General features: G+C 39.4%; 1 protein-coding gene across 2 annotated transcripts; it reads right to left on the bottom strand.

Moving 5' to 3' along the window:
• Window positions 1-578: 578 nt before the first annotated feature.
• Window positions 579-17,044, bottom strand: map1lc3b (microtubule-associated protein 1 light chain 3 beta). Of its 2 annotated transcripts, none has more exons than XM_072596106.1 (4): window positions 16,872-17,044; window positions 9,646-9,701; window positions 5,156-5,262; window positions 579-3,042 (listed from the first exon to the last, which is right to left on the bottom strand). In XM_072596106.1, the coding sequence occupies exons 1-4, from the start codon at window positions 16,912-16,914 to the stop codon at window positions 2,868-2,870; spliced, it is 381 nt and encodes a 126-aa protein (XP_072452207.1). In that variant the 5' UTR covers window positions 16,915-17,044; the 3' UTR covers window positions 579-2,867. The 2 variants fall into 2 exon arrangements, with proteins under 2 accessions (XP_072452207.1, XP_072452208.1); XM_072596107.1 differs by lacking the exon at window positions 16,872-17,044 and adding an exon at window positions 16,678-16,799.
• Window positions 17,045-18,323: the final 1,279 nt, after the last annotated feature.

The following is an 18,323-nucleotide window of genomic DNA, read 5'->3' as shown; positions in this document are numbered from 1 at the left end:
TGCTCAAAGACTACAAGCAGGAAGTTCACTATTTTACAGTCAGCCACTCCTTTTAAGACCCTGGAATACAGGCCATCAGATCCAGGAGACTTATCAATTTTCAGTCCCACCAGTTCTAAGATTTATTCCTCTAGAGATTGTTATTCAATGCCCCACTCCTCTACTCTAATGCAGCAATGTTCACCTCCATTATTTTGCTTTTTACATACTTGTAGAAGCGTTTAACTGTCCACATTGATGTTTCTTGTTAGTTTTCTCTCAAGCTACAATTTCTCCTCAAATTTCAAACATCCTATACTGATTTCTACAACGTTCCCCAAGTAATCTTGTCTACTACCAATCTACACTGCATTGTACATTTTTGAAAAAAAAATGGATACTCAACTTCTTCACTTCCTTTTTTCTTAATTGTTTATGTCAGCTTAACTTCCTTAGCTACAGATACTGTATCCTTTTAGACTTTGTTGAACGTTATGAATTACTTCCTGGATTCTGTGCCATTGCTTCCCTAGGGGATCAAAATGAATTACAGACAAACTGTACTGAGCTTGTGTACACTGCTGAAAAATGAAACAGGATTCCATAGCTTTAATTTATTTTGAAAAGGGCAAATGCATCTTTCCATACAAGCACACATCTCAAAACAGTATCATATACAGTATATTTACAAGTCGTCAGTTTAGGTTCATTAATAGCAGATCCAAAGTAATACAATTTTAAAAATGTCTAAATTACAAAATACATAAATCTGTTTATGTACTCCAGAATATACATTAGAGAAGATCTTGAATGACACTATTTCCAGAATTAATGCAAAAGTAAAAAAATTAAAATGACAATTAAAAACAAAAGGCATTGCTGAACACTTTTGGACTTGGTGCATTCTGGTTTCAATTATTGATGTTACAATCATAGAAAAACATACAGTGGAGATGCTAAGTGAAATACTGGTGAGAAGTGGTACCAATTTCCCAGCAACATCACTGCTTCAGAGGCCATGAATAATGCTCATTAATACCTAGCCTGTTTTACAACAGATTTTGGAATGCGGATTAGTTGCATTTGTAAACGTTCTGATATAAAAACTGAACATTAATTAAATCTTTCAGAATTAGTCAAACATATGCAGTATTAAGTCAATTCCAGAATATATCTGATGCCCAAATGTTGACAGCGCCAGCAGTTAAATTTACAACTAAAAATAAAGTACAACAGTTCCAGGCAATAAGGTTACCCCTAAATCTTCAATGTTATAAGCTAGTTTACTGGCTCAATGCCTATACTCTTTTTAGTGTGGTAATCTGAGGATGCTATAAAGCATTATTTCTAATGATTCACCTTTCTAGTATTAAATGTACGCAGCAAAAGCAGCATATCAATGAAGGGACTGTCTCCACTAATACATGAACAAAAGAAAATGTGCATTACAACTCATTATAAACTTGGAATTTCTGCCCCATTGGTCTTCCAAAAACTTCAGAATAAGTTTTGTTTAAATACATTTTATAGTACAAAGTTAATAGTTAAAAGTACTTAACATTAAGCAAACAAAACAGAATGAACCTTTTAAATATACAGATAAGACAAAAACTTAAAAAGGTAGTTATTAACTGGTATTTGAATTTACAGTTTACAATTACACTGTGTATTCTGACTACAAACAGGCTGCTCTGAAACTCTTCCAGTGGAGATATTGGTATAGCAGAGTTAACCAATTTGTCTGCAATATCAAGTCAGCAGTAGTTTGAGAACAAGTACATAGAAATAAAATTCAGGACTAAATTTCATTTCAGGTGAGCAGCAGATTCTAACAAGAGTATGAAGGCTTTGCACAAATGGTATAGAGTATTTTAGGATGTGTGTCTGTAGACTAGATTATATGATGCATTTTTGAACAATTACTTTAAAACATTTTATTCCAATAATTTGCCATTAGATTCACAAGAAATGTATACTAGATATATTCTGAATGTATTTATTTCCATAGTCTGTAAGTTTCTCAATGTGTAAATCCGAGCAGCAGCTAGGATAGCTAAAGATTAGATACATTTCTGAAACAGCTCATTAGAAATTAATCTAAGAATAAACAAACAGCTATTCACAAGAAAATGTACAGCATTTTAAATTAGCCTGGACTAATGACAACGAATTGAAAAACATGTTGAAACAAGTTTACATTGAGCAATTTTCTGAACAAATTATGAAATTTAAACAGACGACTTTGCAAAGTGAAATTATTGGCTTTCCTCATTTTAGAACCTGCTATAAGTATTAATTGAATCACTAAACTGCTTCGCAGCTCATTCACAATGACTAACCTGTTTCAACTTGTGGATGCATATTATTTCTTGCAGTGTTTTCACATCCATTTAAATGTCACACTGAAGAACAGTAGTGATTGATCAAAGTTAGACATGTAGCAATTATGAAAATTAGCCGCTTAATATCTTAAATGAAACTTTAAAAGTGGTATTAAGTGGGGCTTAAAGAGTTTAGTTTTAAATATAATTCCTGATAATCTCACTCAAAGCAAATATGTCAGCCCAGACAATGCAGCTTTTTAGCAGAAGTTATTTGAATTTACTTAAGAGTCTGTAGCCGATACAAGATACCTGATGATCTCTGAACACGATTAGGATTTGGCTTAAAGTTGCTGCAGATAGCATTTACAAGAACATAGTACTCAATTTTGAGAACCTAACAAGCAAAAGACTGCAGTTACACTATCAACTTTTATATCCAAATAATTTTATGCATCATCTTTCCGATTCCTGGTTCATCTGGGTAAGCCACCTTTTTGGTTTGCAATGCATTATGACAGGTCACTACAGGGACTTAAAGGCAGCTATTCCAAACCAGCATTATGGTTACAGTGTTGTGTCCATTCCAAAGGTCTCTTGAGATGCATAGACCATGTAGAGAAAACCATCATCATCCTTCTCACGTTCGTAAACCTCAGATATGGGTGTAGAAACACTAACCATGCTGTGCCCATTCACTAACAGGAAAAATGCTTGGTTTGAATTTAGCTGCAGGCGCCTCCTATAAAGCACGTCAGAAAGTAAATGTCAGATTCTTAAAAATTAATTCTCTCTGTAATTTCTGCTGCTTGAAACATATAAGAATGCAATATCAGCAAAATTATAATTTACCTAAAAACCTATTAACACCATAAATTACTTCAATTATCAAGACTGTCTCCTTGCAGAAAATTCAAGTTATATAGCAAGGGAGAAGGCTCTGTTTAGTATTGTATTAAGCCATTCAAGTCAGAAGGTTTGCATGAAACAAATAGATTTCAATAATTTGGACTGCTACAATTGAGGTCAGCTTCCAAGCTATGGCAGGGAATTTAAAAATCAACCCCATTTCCCCTCCTGCTAGAAAGAACTCAAGACAGGTGAGGACCGGTTCTTTTGGAGAGAGGAGAAACACAGTTTCAAGTCCAATATGACTGCTCTTCACGAATGACATAACAGGCTCTAAACACTAACTGTTTCCACGGTACTGCCGGACCTGCTGAGTTTCTCAACTATTGTGTTTTTATTTCAGATCTCCAGCATCCACAGCAGTGTGCTTGTATGAGGGTAGAATTCTGCCCTGCGTAAAAGCAGCCATGCTCATTATCCTGCCAACACAGCATTTAAGTTAATTCCCACAGTGATAATTAGCAGACACAAAAGGCAAAATAAATAGTTAATGTTCAGAATCCTTTTCTGTATTGCTACTGTTGTTAGTAAGGGAAGTAGAAAAGACAATTTGTTACTCCACATATTGCATGCAGTGATATATCCATCATTCCATTTACAATATTCTATAATTGGCAATTAATGGACAAGTAAACAAAATGAAGTTTGGATTTTATATTTCTACTTTCCAAGGCCAATCTTTTATTGCACATAATTTTCAACTAATTTAGAATTAATTTGTTTATTTCCTTTTAAGAAGTATTTTGTGCTCTTGCATGGATTGTTGAATATTTTGATACTTTGAGCTAAAATAGTACGTTGTTAAATATGCCTGTTTCAACAGAAGGTGGGTGCGATATTTAGGTACAATAACTGGGCAAGTTGTACAGTCTAAATTTTCCCACTGTGTTCCCATTTCAGAATAAAAAGTCAGACATTAAGTTATTGAATTCTAACAGTTGGAAACCACTTTCTAAGTGGACAAATGTAACCAACTCTTGTTGCAGGTCTGGATGGGTGAGGCGACGATCATGATTTCTAAGACAATCATGATTTCTAAGATACCAAACTGACCATCTGGAGTTTTCTGCGCTCTTTCAATTCTGGCATCTAAAGTACCCAGTTTAAAACTGCACTACATTGCCACGATCACAGATTTTGGGACTTCATGCCCAAATACCTTCCTTCTATTCTCAGAGAGCTATCCTAATACAGGTAGAAGATAGTTTATCTAAACACCCAAAAACCAAAAAGCTCCGAAATCCAAAGGATTTTTTAATGACGTTTTTTTCTCATGAACAAGGTTGTTTGGGACGCAAACAGTTAACCCAAGTCGACACCCACTCGATACATGCCACTCAGGTGAGACGTGGGGGCATGGCCAAGCTTGTTCTTAGTTGGGTCCGCTTTCACCATTAAACTGTCACTATTCTGAAAACCAAAAATTTGTGCATTCTGCAAAACAGCTGGTCCTGAGCATTTCAGATAAAGGATCTTCTACTTGTATTCTATTATGTGGTTCAAATTTTGTTAAATATTGCTTATGTGAAGTACTCAGGGTCATTTTACTATTTTAAAGACAGTGTTAATGAACAGGGTGGTTCCAAGCAGACAAGCAGCTGGGAACTTAAGAACAATTTGGTCAGCAGCAATGAAAATTTTAGTCTGTCCTTTTCACATTGCTGGGTTTTCCTCAAGTCTTAACTTCTGATTATTGTACTCAATCTTTCTAGAATTAAATTAATTTTTTATGAACATATTAAACAAAGATCCTCATTAACAATACTCATTTTTCAACAACTTATGTTTTAATGACTTGAGGAGGATAATACATTTCAGTATAAAGACAGGTCATTGATCAAAAACACTGTCGAATTAATCTATTTAAATATCTGCTGGATTGCAACACTTCTGATCAACAAGGCAACAACTGATTTCGGGAATCGGACTTAAGATTCAAAGCTTACCTTATGATTTTGATCAGTTCACTCATGTTTACGTGGTCAGGAACAAGAAATTTGGTCTTGTCTAACACAGGCAATTGCTTTTCTCCCTTGTACCTTTCAATTATGACCTGCAAAATGGAAAGCAAAACACAATACAATTCAATAGCTTTCTGTCTTGTCTTAATTATAAGATGTTTCAAAGCTAGAATATCATGAATGCAAGCCCCAGTTCAGACATTAACAGCAAAATAAGGTGGGAGTATTCAATAATCCTGGTAGTACCTGCAGGTCAATGAATTTTCATCATAATAAATGACACACATTTTAACCACGTGAAAGGTAAGGGGTGGAAGACAGCAGAAATTAAATGACAAAAGCATTCATGATGAAAGGTCAAATGGTATGCTACAAGGTCAAAAATGAACAGAGGTTGCTTTGAGATGAAGTACAATCAGAATCAGCAATGAAAGCGATGAGAATGAGAAGGAAATAAAATGAGAAAGGGAAAAGAAATGGAAGCAGAAATTGTGATCTAAAATCATTGAGCTGAATACTAAATTCAGAAGTTAAAACAGCTGCACTTCGAGCTTACATTTACAACTCAAAGTAATCCAGGCTAACAAAGTGCAACATTACATTTGCCTATATGCCAGCATGGGATCAGAAATGATCCCCAATTTGCTTGCTCAGACATGCTATTGAAAGACAGGGGAGTTTTCCTGTCAAGTTAATCTCAACCAAAACAGAAATAGATCGTGCATCCAGTGCATGATCCACAACTTTTGCTGTATGATTTGGCTACACAGCCATATGCAATGCATTGCACATGAAATAACCAGTGTTTCCTTTAATGTCTATGTACAGTGAAACAGCTATGATACAGAGCTTGCGTTATTCAAATGTGACGTCAATGGCAAAGAAAAATTAGGAACATTGGTGCCTATACTTCTTACAGCCAAGATGGTTGCTTAAAAGTAATGATGATGAAGTAAATAAACCGAGGGTTATACTTACTAATGAGAATGTCCTGGAGAATTGTTGCATTTTATAGAATGTGGCTTAAAAATACCTAATGTAATCCAACTGAACCGAACGATAGTGGTTAGGTCTGCTGCATGCCAACTTTACTAAAGTTTGCATCCCATGAACTTGAACGTTCTACTGGGGATCATGATACCTAAAATGACAATACTTCATTCAACAAATTGGCATCCTCTGAAGTGGTGGGGTAAATAGAAGGCCAAAACAAAGGCAGTTGAAAATTGTTTTTTGTATTTGCAATGCAAATACAAAGGTACATGGGACAGGTATCGATTGAGACAGCACTGCCTCAACGCCAGGGACCTGGGTTTAAATTCTAGCCTCAGGTACCCGTCCTTGTGAAGTTTGCACATTCTCCTCATGTCTGTGTGGGTTTTCCCCGGGTGCTCCGTTTTCCTCCCACAGTCCAAGGTTAGTTGGACTGGCAACGCTAAATTGTCCATAGTGTCCAGGGATGTGTAGGTTAGGCGAATTAGCCATGGGAAATGCAGGGATGGGGGTGGGAGAGCCTGGGTAGGATGCTCTTTGGAGACTCTGGGCTTATTGGGCTGAATGGCCTGTTTCCAAACTGTAGGGATTCCATGGATTCTGCAGAGATACAGTAGGCAATTAAAGGCATGGAAGCAGAGGGGCACTAACATGGCAACTTTGAAGTAGTCATCATGAATATAGGGAGAATTCAGATGGGGTCATTTTTATGGTGGACAGTAAAATCACAAAAGGACAAAGGACAAAATTGAAATGAAGCTGTAAACTTCCTGAGATGGGAAACTGATCAGTCCTGAAACTGATCAAGGATATGGAAGGGTGAAAAGAATGGATTGAGTGCACATGGATAAGAATTTTAAAAACAGACAAATGTGGTGGAAGATGTTAGCTTCTCAAGGGATCCGAATGCACAAATAGAATGAAGCCACAAATTTGCAATTTATTGATAACAGCCATATGACTATCTCAGGGCTCGGGTTCGTGCAGGTGATGAAAGAAATAGACTAGAAGCCTTTAAGGGACAAGGTGTTATCAGCCATGAGTCGTATTTCACTCAATGCATTGTCAATACAACACAAACAAAGGGCATGATCAGTTTATACATCAATGATTTGTCCTACAGGGGTCAAAATATACCAAGCTAGCACCAGTACCTTTGTTTTAACAGTGCTTGTTCAAGTATGGGTTTCAGTGTATCTATAAAGAAAGATCAACAAGAATCTTGGTAAGAAAAATTAAACCTGCCATGTAAATTAAGAACATCAAGGGACTTGCAGCATATCCTATCTTTGCTTGTGACCTTACTTTCATATGGGCTGTAAACTGAATGAGCCAAATATACAGGGAATGGCTTTACCTCATCCGTATTTGGTGCACTGTTTCATTCTGGAACCCTGTCAACAGGATGTGATATTGTTTTAGTTCATTTCTCTTTGTTAGACTTAGTTTATTGCCATTCCAAGGTCATTTTTGAGTCACAGCTTTCCTTATTCTGGGATCTGCTCTGATGGCAACCTGCACAAGATTGCTGCAGGACAAGATTGCCTAACATATCATTAAAGCCCTACACATTGTCATCTGTTTTTCCTCTGTCTAATGCAGCTACTAATGCTTTAAGTGCTGGAGAATGGTATTGACTCATTAGTACACAACATACTGACAAACTGGACTGTGAACAATGATTGGAGGCTGGTCAGAAGGTCCAATTATCATGGAATAATTCAATCCATACTTGTATAAATGTTATTAAATCTAAGTTATAAGATTATGTTCCCACAGCGATTTATACTCAGCATTTTTAATGTAATGAAATATCCCAATTCTTCACAAGCATCTTAAAACGTAGGATGACAGCAGATTTAACAAACCTTAGACCAAAAAACCAAACACTTGTTGAACGAGGGAGGTTTCAATATCTCCTGCACAACACTTTTTAAAAGAGGCAGAGAGAGATGAAGGAAGGGAAATTCCAGAGTTTGGATGAGTGTTTAAGACACAGGTTCATCAACTGCAGCAATTATAATTGGGAACTGCAGAACAGACCAGAATTAGAGAAGCAGACAAAAATAAGAATTTCAAAATTAAGAAATTGCTCAACTCGGAGCCAACACAGATTACTAAGCATGGGCGAGAACAAATCTTCAGCCAAGGATGACAGAATTTTGCACACCCTCAAGTTTATAAGAACACCATTGAAATTGTCAAGTCTGGATGTAACAAAGGCATGATTGAGGGTTTCAGCAAAAGATGAGTAAAGCAGGTAAAATATAATTAAAGAACATTAGAGAGGTGGAATGAGAAGGTGCACAAGTGAGGTAAAAAAGCTCAACTAATAATCAAACATATCAAGGTTCTGAACAGACTGGCTTAATCTCACTGCTGATAGGACAAAGGACGGAATTGGTAATTATGGAACAGAGCTCGTAACGAGTACTGAAAACTATGGCCTCAGACTACTTCAGAAATATCCTCTAGTTAAATATGAAGTTGAATAAGCAGCCTGACAATTGAACAGTGGAGGAACCGAAAGATGGTGGCAAGCTAAAGCTAGGTATCAGAGTGAAAACTAACTACAGTTAATCCTCCTCATTCCTGAGTTCTGTTCCTGAGAACACCCACCAATGATAAAATGCACGAGTGCTGAGTTCATTAAAAATAGGTTAAAATGGTTAGAAATATCATAGATACATGATCTTTGCCTGTGAATGTTGATTGTCATGTATTTTTTTGGTGAAGATAGGCAAATTTGCGATTCATGATTTCACAAAGTGGATTTACTTTATAGTCAAGAGTTAAATGCAGTTTTGTGTGACAACTGTTGAGAAAATCAGGAGATCACACAAGAGGAGGAGGAAAAGCAGGCAGTGGGGAGAACAGGAAAGCATAGTCTTCTTTTCTTCCCTTCAGCCAACACAACATTCCATTCTACCCTCCAACTTGAGCCCCATTCATGATTGTCCACACTTGACACATTCAATTGAGATGCTACCCAGTATGCATAGCAAAGAAACCCTCTGATGCATCAATGACGTTGTGAAAGCTTTATTTTAAACTCTAAAAATAGAAATGTTTCTTTTTCACTGTGTATGCAAGATAAAGAGATCTCCAGCACAATAAACCTGTTTCTTCCCCATCCCTGCCAACTTTTAAATTATCTGCAGGACTGATGCTTTTTGTTGTAAATTCTGTTGTAGAAGTTAAGCTTTGGAGATTCCTCACTGCTTTGAAGTTCAGAGTGGCAGTGGATTTAATTGCCAGTTATTCAAAACTGCAAATAAGTGTCTAATTTTAGGATGTCCATTTTTATAGACAGTGGCACCTACACAAAGAATTTGCTAGATTAAACCGATTTATGGCATGCTCTGTATCATGGGGTTAGTAAATATGCTATACTAAAAAACTTGTTCAATTGCCATTTCACCACACACTACTTTAGAACTTAAAAGGGTATTTTAGTTTTAAATTACTCCAAGAATACTCACAGGGATTTTGTTGGGGTGTTGTTCGCGAATAAGATGCACATCTTCCACTCTCTGCTCTGTAAAATAGCAGTGATTACTTTAGAAAACAAAATGCAGAAGCCTCAAAAGCAAAATATTGTGGATGCTGGAATTCTGAAATAAAAGCAGAAATTGCTGGAAATACTCAGCAATATCTGTGAGCAGATGATCAGAATTAAAGCTTTGAGCCCCTGAAAAGGAGTTGTAAATAGCTCTACATTTCTCTCCACGAGTGTTGCCAGACCTATGGTTCTCTGGCATTTTCTGAAACCTTGATCGAGTATTGCATTGGATTTTCTTTTGAAAAAAAAATTCTTTACTCTCCATCGAATTTTTACTGCCTAGAATAGCCCAGCAATTCCTCTTTACTCAATCATAGATTTCTCATGTTTTGGTATAAAATTAGACAGTAGCCAGAAAACTGTTGTAATGCAACCCCCTTTAGGCATGCAATAAAACAATGCTCTAAATCATAAAATATACTACATAATATAGGCGATAATAGATCCCATTTTAGATACATGCAAAATTCAAGGCCTTATTACACAAATGGTAGACTCAAGCTAAAAAAAAAAGTGCCACGTACACCAAGAAAATCTTTCCCAACAAATACAACTTTTCTTGAAGTGTACATGGACAACGGATTGAACGGCCTTATTCTGTTCTGTGAATCTGTACGTCAAACTTTCAAAGCTGAAAATGTGTTGCTGGAAAAGCGCAGCAGGTCAGGCAGCATCCAAGGAACAGGAGAATCGACGTTTCGGGCATCAGCCCTTCAAACTTTCAAACCCAAACTTGAAAATTTCAAGACTTGAAAAGATCCAATTGATAAAAAAACTATTTTTTACATTAACAAAGGCAAAGCAATATTTCCACAAGTGTAAATAACACTGATTCACTCTGTAAACAAACAAAAATCACTATTCGTGCATATGAATCAAGTTCACTGCCACAACAGTAGACTAAAGACAAGGTATAAACAAAGCCTAGACTTAGGAATTATTTAATGAGTGAGAAAATAACTAACAGAATTATTGAGGGAGTGGTTCTGACCCCTCAAAATCAGACACATGGCAGGTCACTCGTCAACTACAATGGGAGACTTACTTTAGACAAAACGGGTGCAGTTATAACTGCACAAAAAAAACCCCTCAAGCCATCCAGAACAATGCAGTCCACTTCATCAGCAAACCCACCAGTTTAATTGTCTGCATCACCAGTCTTTAGATGCCGAGTATCCCTCAAAGTCTCACCATCCCAATTTAAAGATAGGTTGAAGATCTTAGGCATAGGTAGAAATAGACATTTATCTTCAACTACCTCACCAATGACGTTCCTTCCACCCATCATAAAAAGGTCAGAAGTGTCGAAGTTTCTTAACGATTGCACAATATTCAGAACTATTTGAAATGCCTCAGATAAAGCAGTCCATGCAGTATGCAGACAAGTAACATTTGTACCGTTCAAGTGCCACTCAATGATGATCCCTAAAAATATTATTTACCCTCAATATTCAAAAGATAGCAACATAGCTGAATACTCACCTTCAACCTCCAAAAGGTCACCACTAATCACAAATTGAACTGCATCAGCCATATAAATATTGCGGCTACAATCGCAAGTCAAACATAAAGAAGTCCTTAGTCCCTTAGTAAATAAGACCAGCTTCCTGAGCCTGCCCACAATTTACAAAACACAAATCGGGAGTGCAATTAAATGCTTTCCACATGCCTGGATGAGGTCAGGTACAACACCACTCGAGATGCTTGACTCCATACAAAGCAAACCAACATATTTGATTATCACCTTGCCCACTATTCTAAAAATGTATTCCCCTCAACCATGAAGTGCATGACCGCAGTATCTACCAGCGATTTGCAGCAATTCACTGTGGTTTCTTTGAAAGAACCTTCCCAACCCTGTACTTTTCCTAAGATACATTCATCCCACAAGCCACAGAAAACAGCCATGTGACTAGAAATGTTTCAGATGGCTCTTTTCTGCAGCAACCCAAAGCTAATCTATTGTACAGCACATTCCCTACAGTGATGTAATATTTTCTTCAACCACTTATGCAGAAACCCTTAAAACAAAAGAACTGGATTCAACCACTCCCGCTGGTTAAACATTACAAGCTCCTACAAAATCTCACATCAAGCAATTCCTAACACTTCCCTTCGCTGATGAAGTAATGTGACATTACAATTTGAGGGTAAGTAATCTTTCCCAATTCACTATGATAAAAGATAATCAATTTTAAAACTCTCAAATTTCTTCAGCCTTCCCTGATGCAATGGAAATAGAAAGAGACATTAAAAGATACTAACTACATACTGACTACACAACCCAATATCTGGCAGTCAAATAAATTGAGACCACGTGTTATTGCTTTAATATTTTTTAACATGAAACACAATACCTTTGATTAATGACCTACCCGTGTTCTTGGATAAATTCATTATATGTTCACTTCTGAATCCATTTTTTTTTAAAATATGCTATCAGCCCTCAAACTTTACTGACTTCTGGAGAAGTATTTATTTGTATCCACAAGCCTCTGTTTATAGGATTCCACTGTATTCTTCACTGCAAGTATTCCCATTTCATGTTTTCCCTCCCAAAATTCATTACGTCACACATATCCAAATTCACATTAACTTGGTCTACCATTATTCACCAATCAAGTCTTCTTGAAATTTAGCCCAGTTTGATGCTTGCCAACACCTCAATTTCAGGTGCATTTTGAGGCTGCCTTTCGTTGTGCTTAATCGGAATCATGTGATTATAAAGCAGAATAAAAAGAACTAACACTACTCATGCAGAACATCCTATCTAATTCTCTCTTATCTGAGAAATAAGTATTTATCCCTAGTGCTCGAATCAATTTTCCTATTGATATTTCCACTTACAAAGTTGGGTTTTGCCAGGGTCACTCAGCGCCTGATCACATTACAGCCTTAATTCAAACATGGACAAAAGAGCTGAATTTCTGAGGTGAGGGTAGAGTGACAGCCCTTAACATCAAGGCCACATTGCACCAAGGAGCCCTGGCAAAACTGGAATCAATGGGCATCAGGGGGCAAACATTCTGCTGGTTACAGCCATACCTGGCACAAAGGAAGATGGTTGTGGAGGGTCAGTCACCTCAGCTCCAGGACATCTCTACAGGAGCCCCTCAAGGTAGAGTCCTCTGCCCAACAATCTTCACCTGCTTAATCAACGACCTTCCCTCTGTCACAAGGGAACGTTCGTCAATGATTGCAGTGTTTAGCATGAATCGCAACTCCTCAGATACTGAAGCAGCCCGTGCTCCAATGCACAAAATCTGGACAATTTCCAGGATTGGACAAACAAATGGCAAGTAACATTCGTGCCACACAAATGCCAGATAATGCCCATCACCAATAAGAGACACTCTAACCACTGCCCCTTGACATTTAATGATATTACCATCAATGAATCCCCCACTGTCAACATCCTTGGCATTACCATTGACCAGAAACTCAACCGGACTCACCACGTAAACACAATGGCTACAAGAGCAGGTCAGAGACGAGGGATACTACTTGAGTAACTCACCTCTTGACATCCAATGTTTATCCACCATCTACAAGGTACAGTCAGTAGTGTGATGGAATACTCCCCACTTGCCTGGATGGGTGCAGCTCCAACAACACAAGCAGCTTGACACCATCCAGGACAAAGCAATCTATTTGATTGGCACCACATCTACAAACATTCAATCGCTCCACCACTGGCGCTCAATAGCACCAGCGTGTACTATCTACAAGATGCACAGCAGAAATTCAAAGATACTTAGACAGCACCTTCCAAACCAACTACCACGTCCTTCTAAAAGGACGAGGGCAGCAGGTACTCGGGAACACCATCACCTGCAAGTTCCCCTCCAAGCCACTCACCATCCAAATATACCGCCGCTCCTTCACAGGTTCAAATTCCTGGAATTCCCTCCCTACCAGCAATTGTGGCTCAACCCACAGCAAGTGGACTGCAGTGAATCAAGAAGGCAGCTCGCCACCACTTTCTCAAGGGCAAATAGGAATGGACTATCAATGCTGGCCAGCCAGCGACACCCAAGTACCACAAATGAATTTTAAAAATGTGAATTTGTTTTGAACAAACGTTGATAAGTAACTTCTGGAAATCTAAACAGAACACATCACTCTATTGACCAAACCATTCAATCCCTTGATCAAGTTTAGTTTTGACAGCCAATACTAGAAGGCTATCAAACCACAAGGTTGTTATAATGCTGCTCCAACTTTCTTGCACTTAGTATTTAAAGGTAACGTTGAAACAAAATCTGCATCAGATTTGGCAGTGCAGATGTGCTGACAGATAAATGTACACGAACAGTTACAGTTGCTAAAAGGGACAGCACTAGTTAAATCATATAACTCTAGCTTCAGACTTAAAAGATTGAAAGAAAGTTGTGCTGCACAGTGTCTCACTGGTTAGCACTGTTGCCTCAGCACCAGGGTCCCAGATCGATTCCAGCCTCGGGCGACTATGTGTGGAGTTTGCACATTCTCCCATTGTGCGTGGGTCTCCTCCAGGTGCTCCAGTTCCCTCCCACAATCCAAAGATGTGCTGGTCAGGTGAATTGGCCATGCTAAATTGCCCATAGTGCGAGGTGCATTAGCCAGAGGGAAATGGGTCTGGGTGGGTTATTCTTCGGAGGGTCGGTGTGGACTAGTTGGACCGAAGGGCCTGTTTCCACACTGTAGGGAATCTAACCTAATCTAAACTATCATCTAGAACAATCTGAATCCAATGCTGCCATTAGTCAGAATAATTCCAAAACTGCTGCTCTGAAAAGCTTGTTTTGTTGGATGGGCAATATTTAAATTGAAACTCAACTAAGCACAGATGTTTAATGGAATCATCCGGTACAATAAAAGTTGCAGCATCCTTAAAATTACACATGAAAATCACCAAAAATCCCAATTACCTTTCAGACTAATGCAAACCATCTTCTAAATGCAGGAGTTATTAGCAGAATCATTAAATAGAAAGTAGTATTTAAAAATATACTTTTAATTCTTTCAGACAATATATGCTTCACTACTCAAATTATCCAAAAACATTTATTTAACAAGCTACCTCAAAATTTTAAAAGTCCAGGGGCAACAAACTCCCAGACGTTTTCTAATAAACCTAGTCATCAATCATATAAATCACCGCTGAAGTTGATGGTTTAGTTTCCATGTAAAGAGCATTTCTCATCAGGAAAAGAAGCTACTCATTACTGCACCAGCAGCCAAATAACTTCAAGTCTGAAAGCTGCTTTGGAGTATATGCAGTTGGATGATACTAATTTGATACTTCCTGGCAATTCCCGGCAGATCCAGCTCTGACCAACATGATTGACAAGGGATTCTGATGGAAGACAACTAATGTTCATAAGGTATGGAATATCACATTACAAGAACACAACAGCCAGCAGATTTGCAACATATTAAAAAACTGGTGATTTTATTCTCAAATAATAGGTAAAGGACATCCATAATATGTTTGCATTTGAAAAATGATCCTGTTTTTCCCCACCATTTCAACATTTTCCTATTCCTTTCCTAAGATGCCTATCACCTTAAATGGAAGGAACCCTAAATATCCTACCCCACTGCAGTAGCTAATTTTAACCATGAGAAGCTTTAGAAAGTTGTTCTTTCTGCTGAGAAACAATTATATAGACATCCATACAAAACAATTTCTACAGCACATATTCTCTGATTCTACCCAAGGGTGCATGCAATCGGATCAAATAGCTACTCAAATTTCACATATTCAGGGCAAGAATATTTTGATTTAATTAGAATCCCAGTGTGGAAACAGGCCCTTTGGCCCAACAAGTACACACTAACCTCCAATAACTCAAATGAAGTTATATGTCTAATATAAGATCATGTGGTTTACTGACAATTTATGAAGAAAACAGGGCTGCAATAAGCCATCTTCAATAGAGTGTAGAGACTGGGTGATCCTATTGTGACTTCCCCATTGTGACATTATTGAGAAAGTTTAAAAAGGTGCAGTGTACATTGGCAGATTCATGATGCTACTATATTACTCTGACCTCAATTACAGATCCACCTAAGAAAACATATTTTTCTTTTAAAAAGGTGACTGGGAAAATGGCCAAATTATTCTAATTTTATCAAGTAGCAATGGCAACCAGCTGACACTTAGCCTAATCCATCAAGATTTAATAACCGGGAGCAAACTGGAATGGTGCCAATGCATCAGCTAGTCAGGTCTCATTTAATCTGAAATACTGTTCGGTAACCACTTCCCGTTCTTCCTATTACTGTACTCCTATCTTTTGTCATTCGTTTATCATTCATCTTCAAGCCTTTGCTAGTTTTATAAATATCAACGCAGCTTGTTACAACGATGTTATCTTAGCATGTTGACGTCATTTTGCTGCTCAACTGCAATACACAAAGGGGAAATGGTTACTTCAAATAAACACAGCCTTAACTCGCGGCAGCTCCACGACAAAAACGAGAGATTCAGGGTACGGCCAAGATTCAGGGTACAGCCACCGCAGACATGACCTGGGTTCATGAAATCCGGTGTTATTTTTTGGGAAAACGACGGAGGGCGCGGCAATCAAGATCAAACAACAGAAGGTGTTTTTTTTCACCTACAAAATTAAAACCAAAAGTAATACCTCAGAAACACAATCGTCAGTAAGGCTCAGAGCTACTACCGCTGACCTATTTGCAGGTCTCCCAATGTCAGTGAACATTGCTGATTTCTACCCACCCCCGCACAGCTCGAGCCACCCCCTCTCCTCTCCCCCCCAGCCCGAGCTCACTAACGGTTTTCGGTGTTTGATGCTGCAGACAAACCGCCCAACTCCCACCCACCCGCGACTCCGGCGACACAGGCCTCAACCCTCACTCTAGCTCGACGCTGACCAGGGCCTGGCAAACGGCCCTCTCTCCTGCTGGAGAGACAGTGAGCTCGGAGAAAAAAAAAGTGTGTTACCGGGAAAGCGCAGCAGGTCAGGCAGCATCCGAGGAGCAGGAGAATCGACGTTTCAGGCATAAGCTCTTCCTCAGCGCTCGGGCCCGAAGCATCGACCTTCCGGCTCCTTGTCTCCAGCTGCCCGGACACTGCACCGTCACCGCCCAGCGGGCAGAAGGCCCCCAGACCCACCCTCCTTTCGCCGCTGCACCTACCGAAAGTCCTCCTCTGTTTGAAGGACTTCTCTGACGGCATCATGAAGGGTTGGATGGAATGGACGATGCCGGGCTCGGTCACTAGCACAGGCCCACTTCGCCAAGTGACTTTTCCTCCTCCGACACCGAGCGGATCCTGCCTTCGACTGTAAGCTAACCGAAAGCGTGTACCCAAACTTAACACCTCATTACCCCGCTCCCATTCGTTCAGCTTCCGATTGACAGCCTACACAGCCAATCAGCGGGATTCATTACATCTGATTGACAGTGCATCCCATCTTATGATTGGATAATGTTGCCGAATATAATACTATGCAAAGCATTCCACCCGGAGGTTATTCTCGATTGGTCAGAACGACAAAGGCGGTGATGTAAGACTGCCAACCGTCTCTCTGATTGGCTATACGGGGTTAGATTGGGAATCCAGAAGTAAACAAGGTTAGCGGCTCGAGTGGGGCGGAGCTTGGGAGACCAGCACGAGCGACACCTTAGCCTGCCTATCGCTATTTTGCAATTGTAACACACAGCTATCAGCTGACTCACACTCATATAAAATATAAACTTTTAATTCGCCTCTTACCAGGCACTTTCGCTCTCTTAAGTCCGAAATGATTTTTTACTCGCATGCAAATGTGTATGTTAATTAAGGAAAGTAGCCATGCCAGAAATCACAGCAGTCAGACAGAATCCATAGACAGAGCAAGCTACCGTTTTGAGGCGAGAAGACTCTTCATGGATTCTGGATTAGTGGTGCTGGAAGAGCACAGCAGTTCAGGCAGCATCCAAGTAGTTTCGAAATCGACGTTTCGGGCAAAAGCCCTTCATCAGGAATAAAAGCAGTGAGCCTGAAGCGTGGAGAGGTAAACTGGAGGAGGGTGGGGGTGGGGAGAAAGTAGCATAGAGTACAATGGGTGAGTGGGGGAGGGGATGAAGGTGATAGGTCAGGGAGGAGAGGGTGGAGTGGATAGGTGGAAAAGGAGATAGGCAGGTAGGACAAGACCGGACAAGTCATGGGGACAGTGCTGAGCTGGAAGTTTAGAACTAGGGTGAGGTGGGGGAAGGGAAAATGAGGAAACTGTTGAAGTCCACATTGATGCCCTGGGGTTGAAGTGTTCCGAGGCGGAAGATGAGGCGTTCTTCCTCCAGGCGTCTGGTGGTGAGGGAGCAGCGGTGAAGGAGGCCCAGGACCTCCATGTCCTCTGCAGAGTGGGAAGGGGAGTTGAAATGTTGGGCCATGGGCGGTGTGGTTGATTGGTGCGGGTGTCCCAGAGATGTTCCCTAAAGCACTCTGCTAGGAGGCGCCCAGTCTCCCCAGTGTAGAGGAGACCGCATCGGGAGCAACGGATACAATAAATGATATTAGTGGATGTGCAAGTAAAACTTTGATGAATGTGGAAGGCTCCTTTAGGGCCTTGGATAGAGGTGAAGGCGCAAGTTTTACAGGGGAAAGTG

Source organism: Chiloscyllium punctatum, chromosome 26 (assembly GCF_047496795.1).
Source record: "Chiloscyllium punctatum isolate Juve2018m chromosome 26, sChiPun1.3, whole genome shotgun sequence".
NCBI classification, from domain to species: domain Eukaryota; kingdom Metazoa; phylum Chordata; class Chondrichthyes; order Orectolobiformes; family Hemiscylliidae; genus Chiloscyllium; species Chiloscyllium punctatum.
The sequence above is the reverse complement of the archived record's forward strand: the minus strand, read 5'-3'. Positions and strand labels throughout refer to the sequence as shown.

Coding starts and splice junctions, on each gene's coding strand:
- map1lc3b (XM_072596106.1), bottom strand. CDS start 16,914: ATGATGCCGTCAGAGAAGTCCTTCAAACAGAGGAGGACTTTCG. Junction 9,702..16,871: donor CAAACAGAGGAGGACTTTCG/GTAGGTGCAGCG, acceptor GCTATTTTACAG/AGCAGAGAGTGGAAGATGTG. Junction 5,263..9,645: donor AACACCCCAACAAAATCCCT/GTGAGTATTCTT, acceptor TCCATTTTGCAG/GTCATAATTGAAAGGTACAA.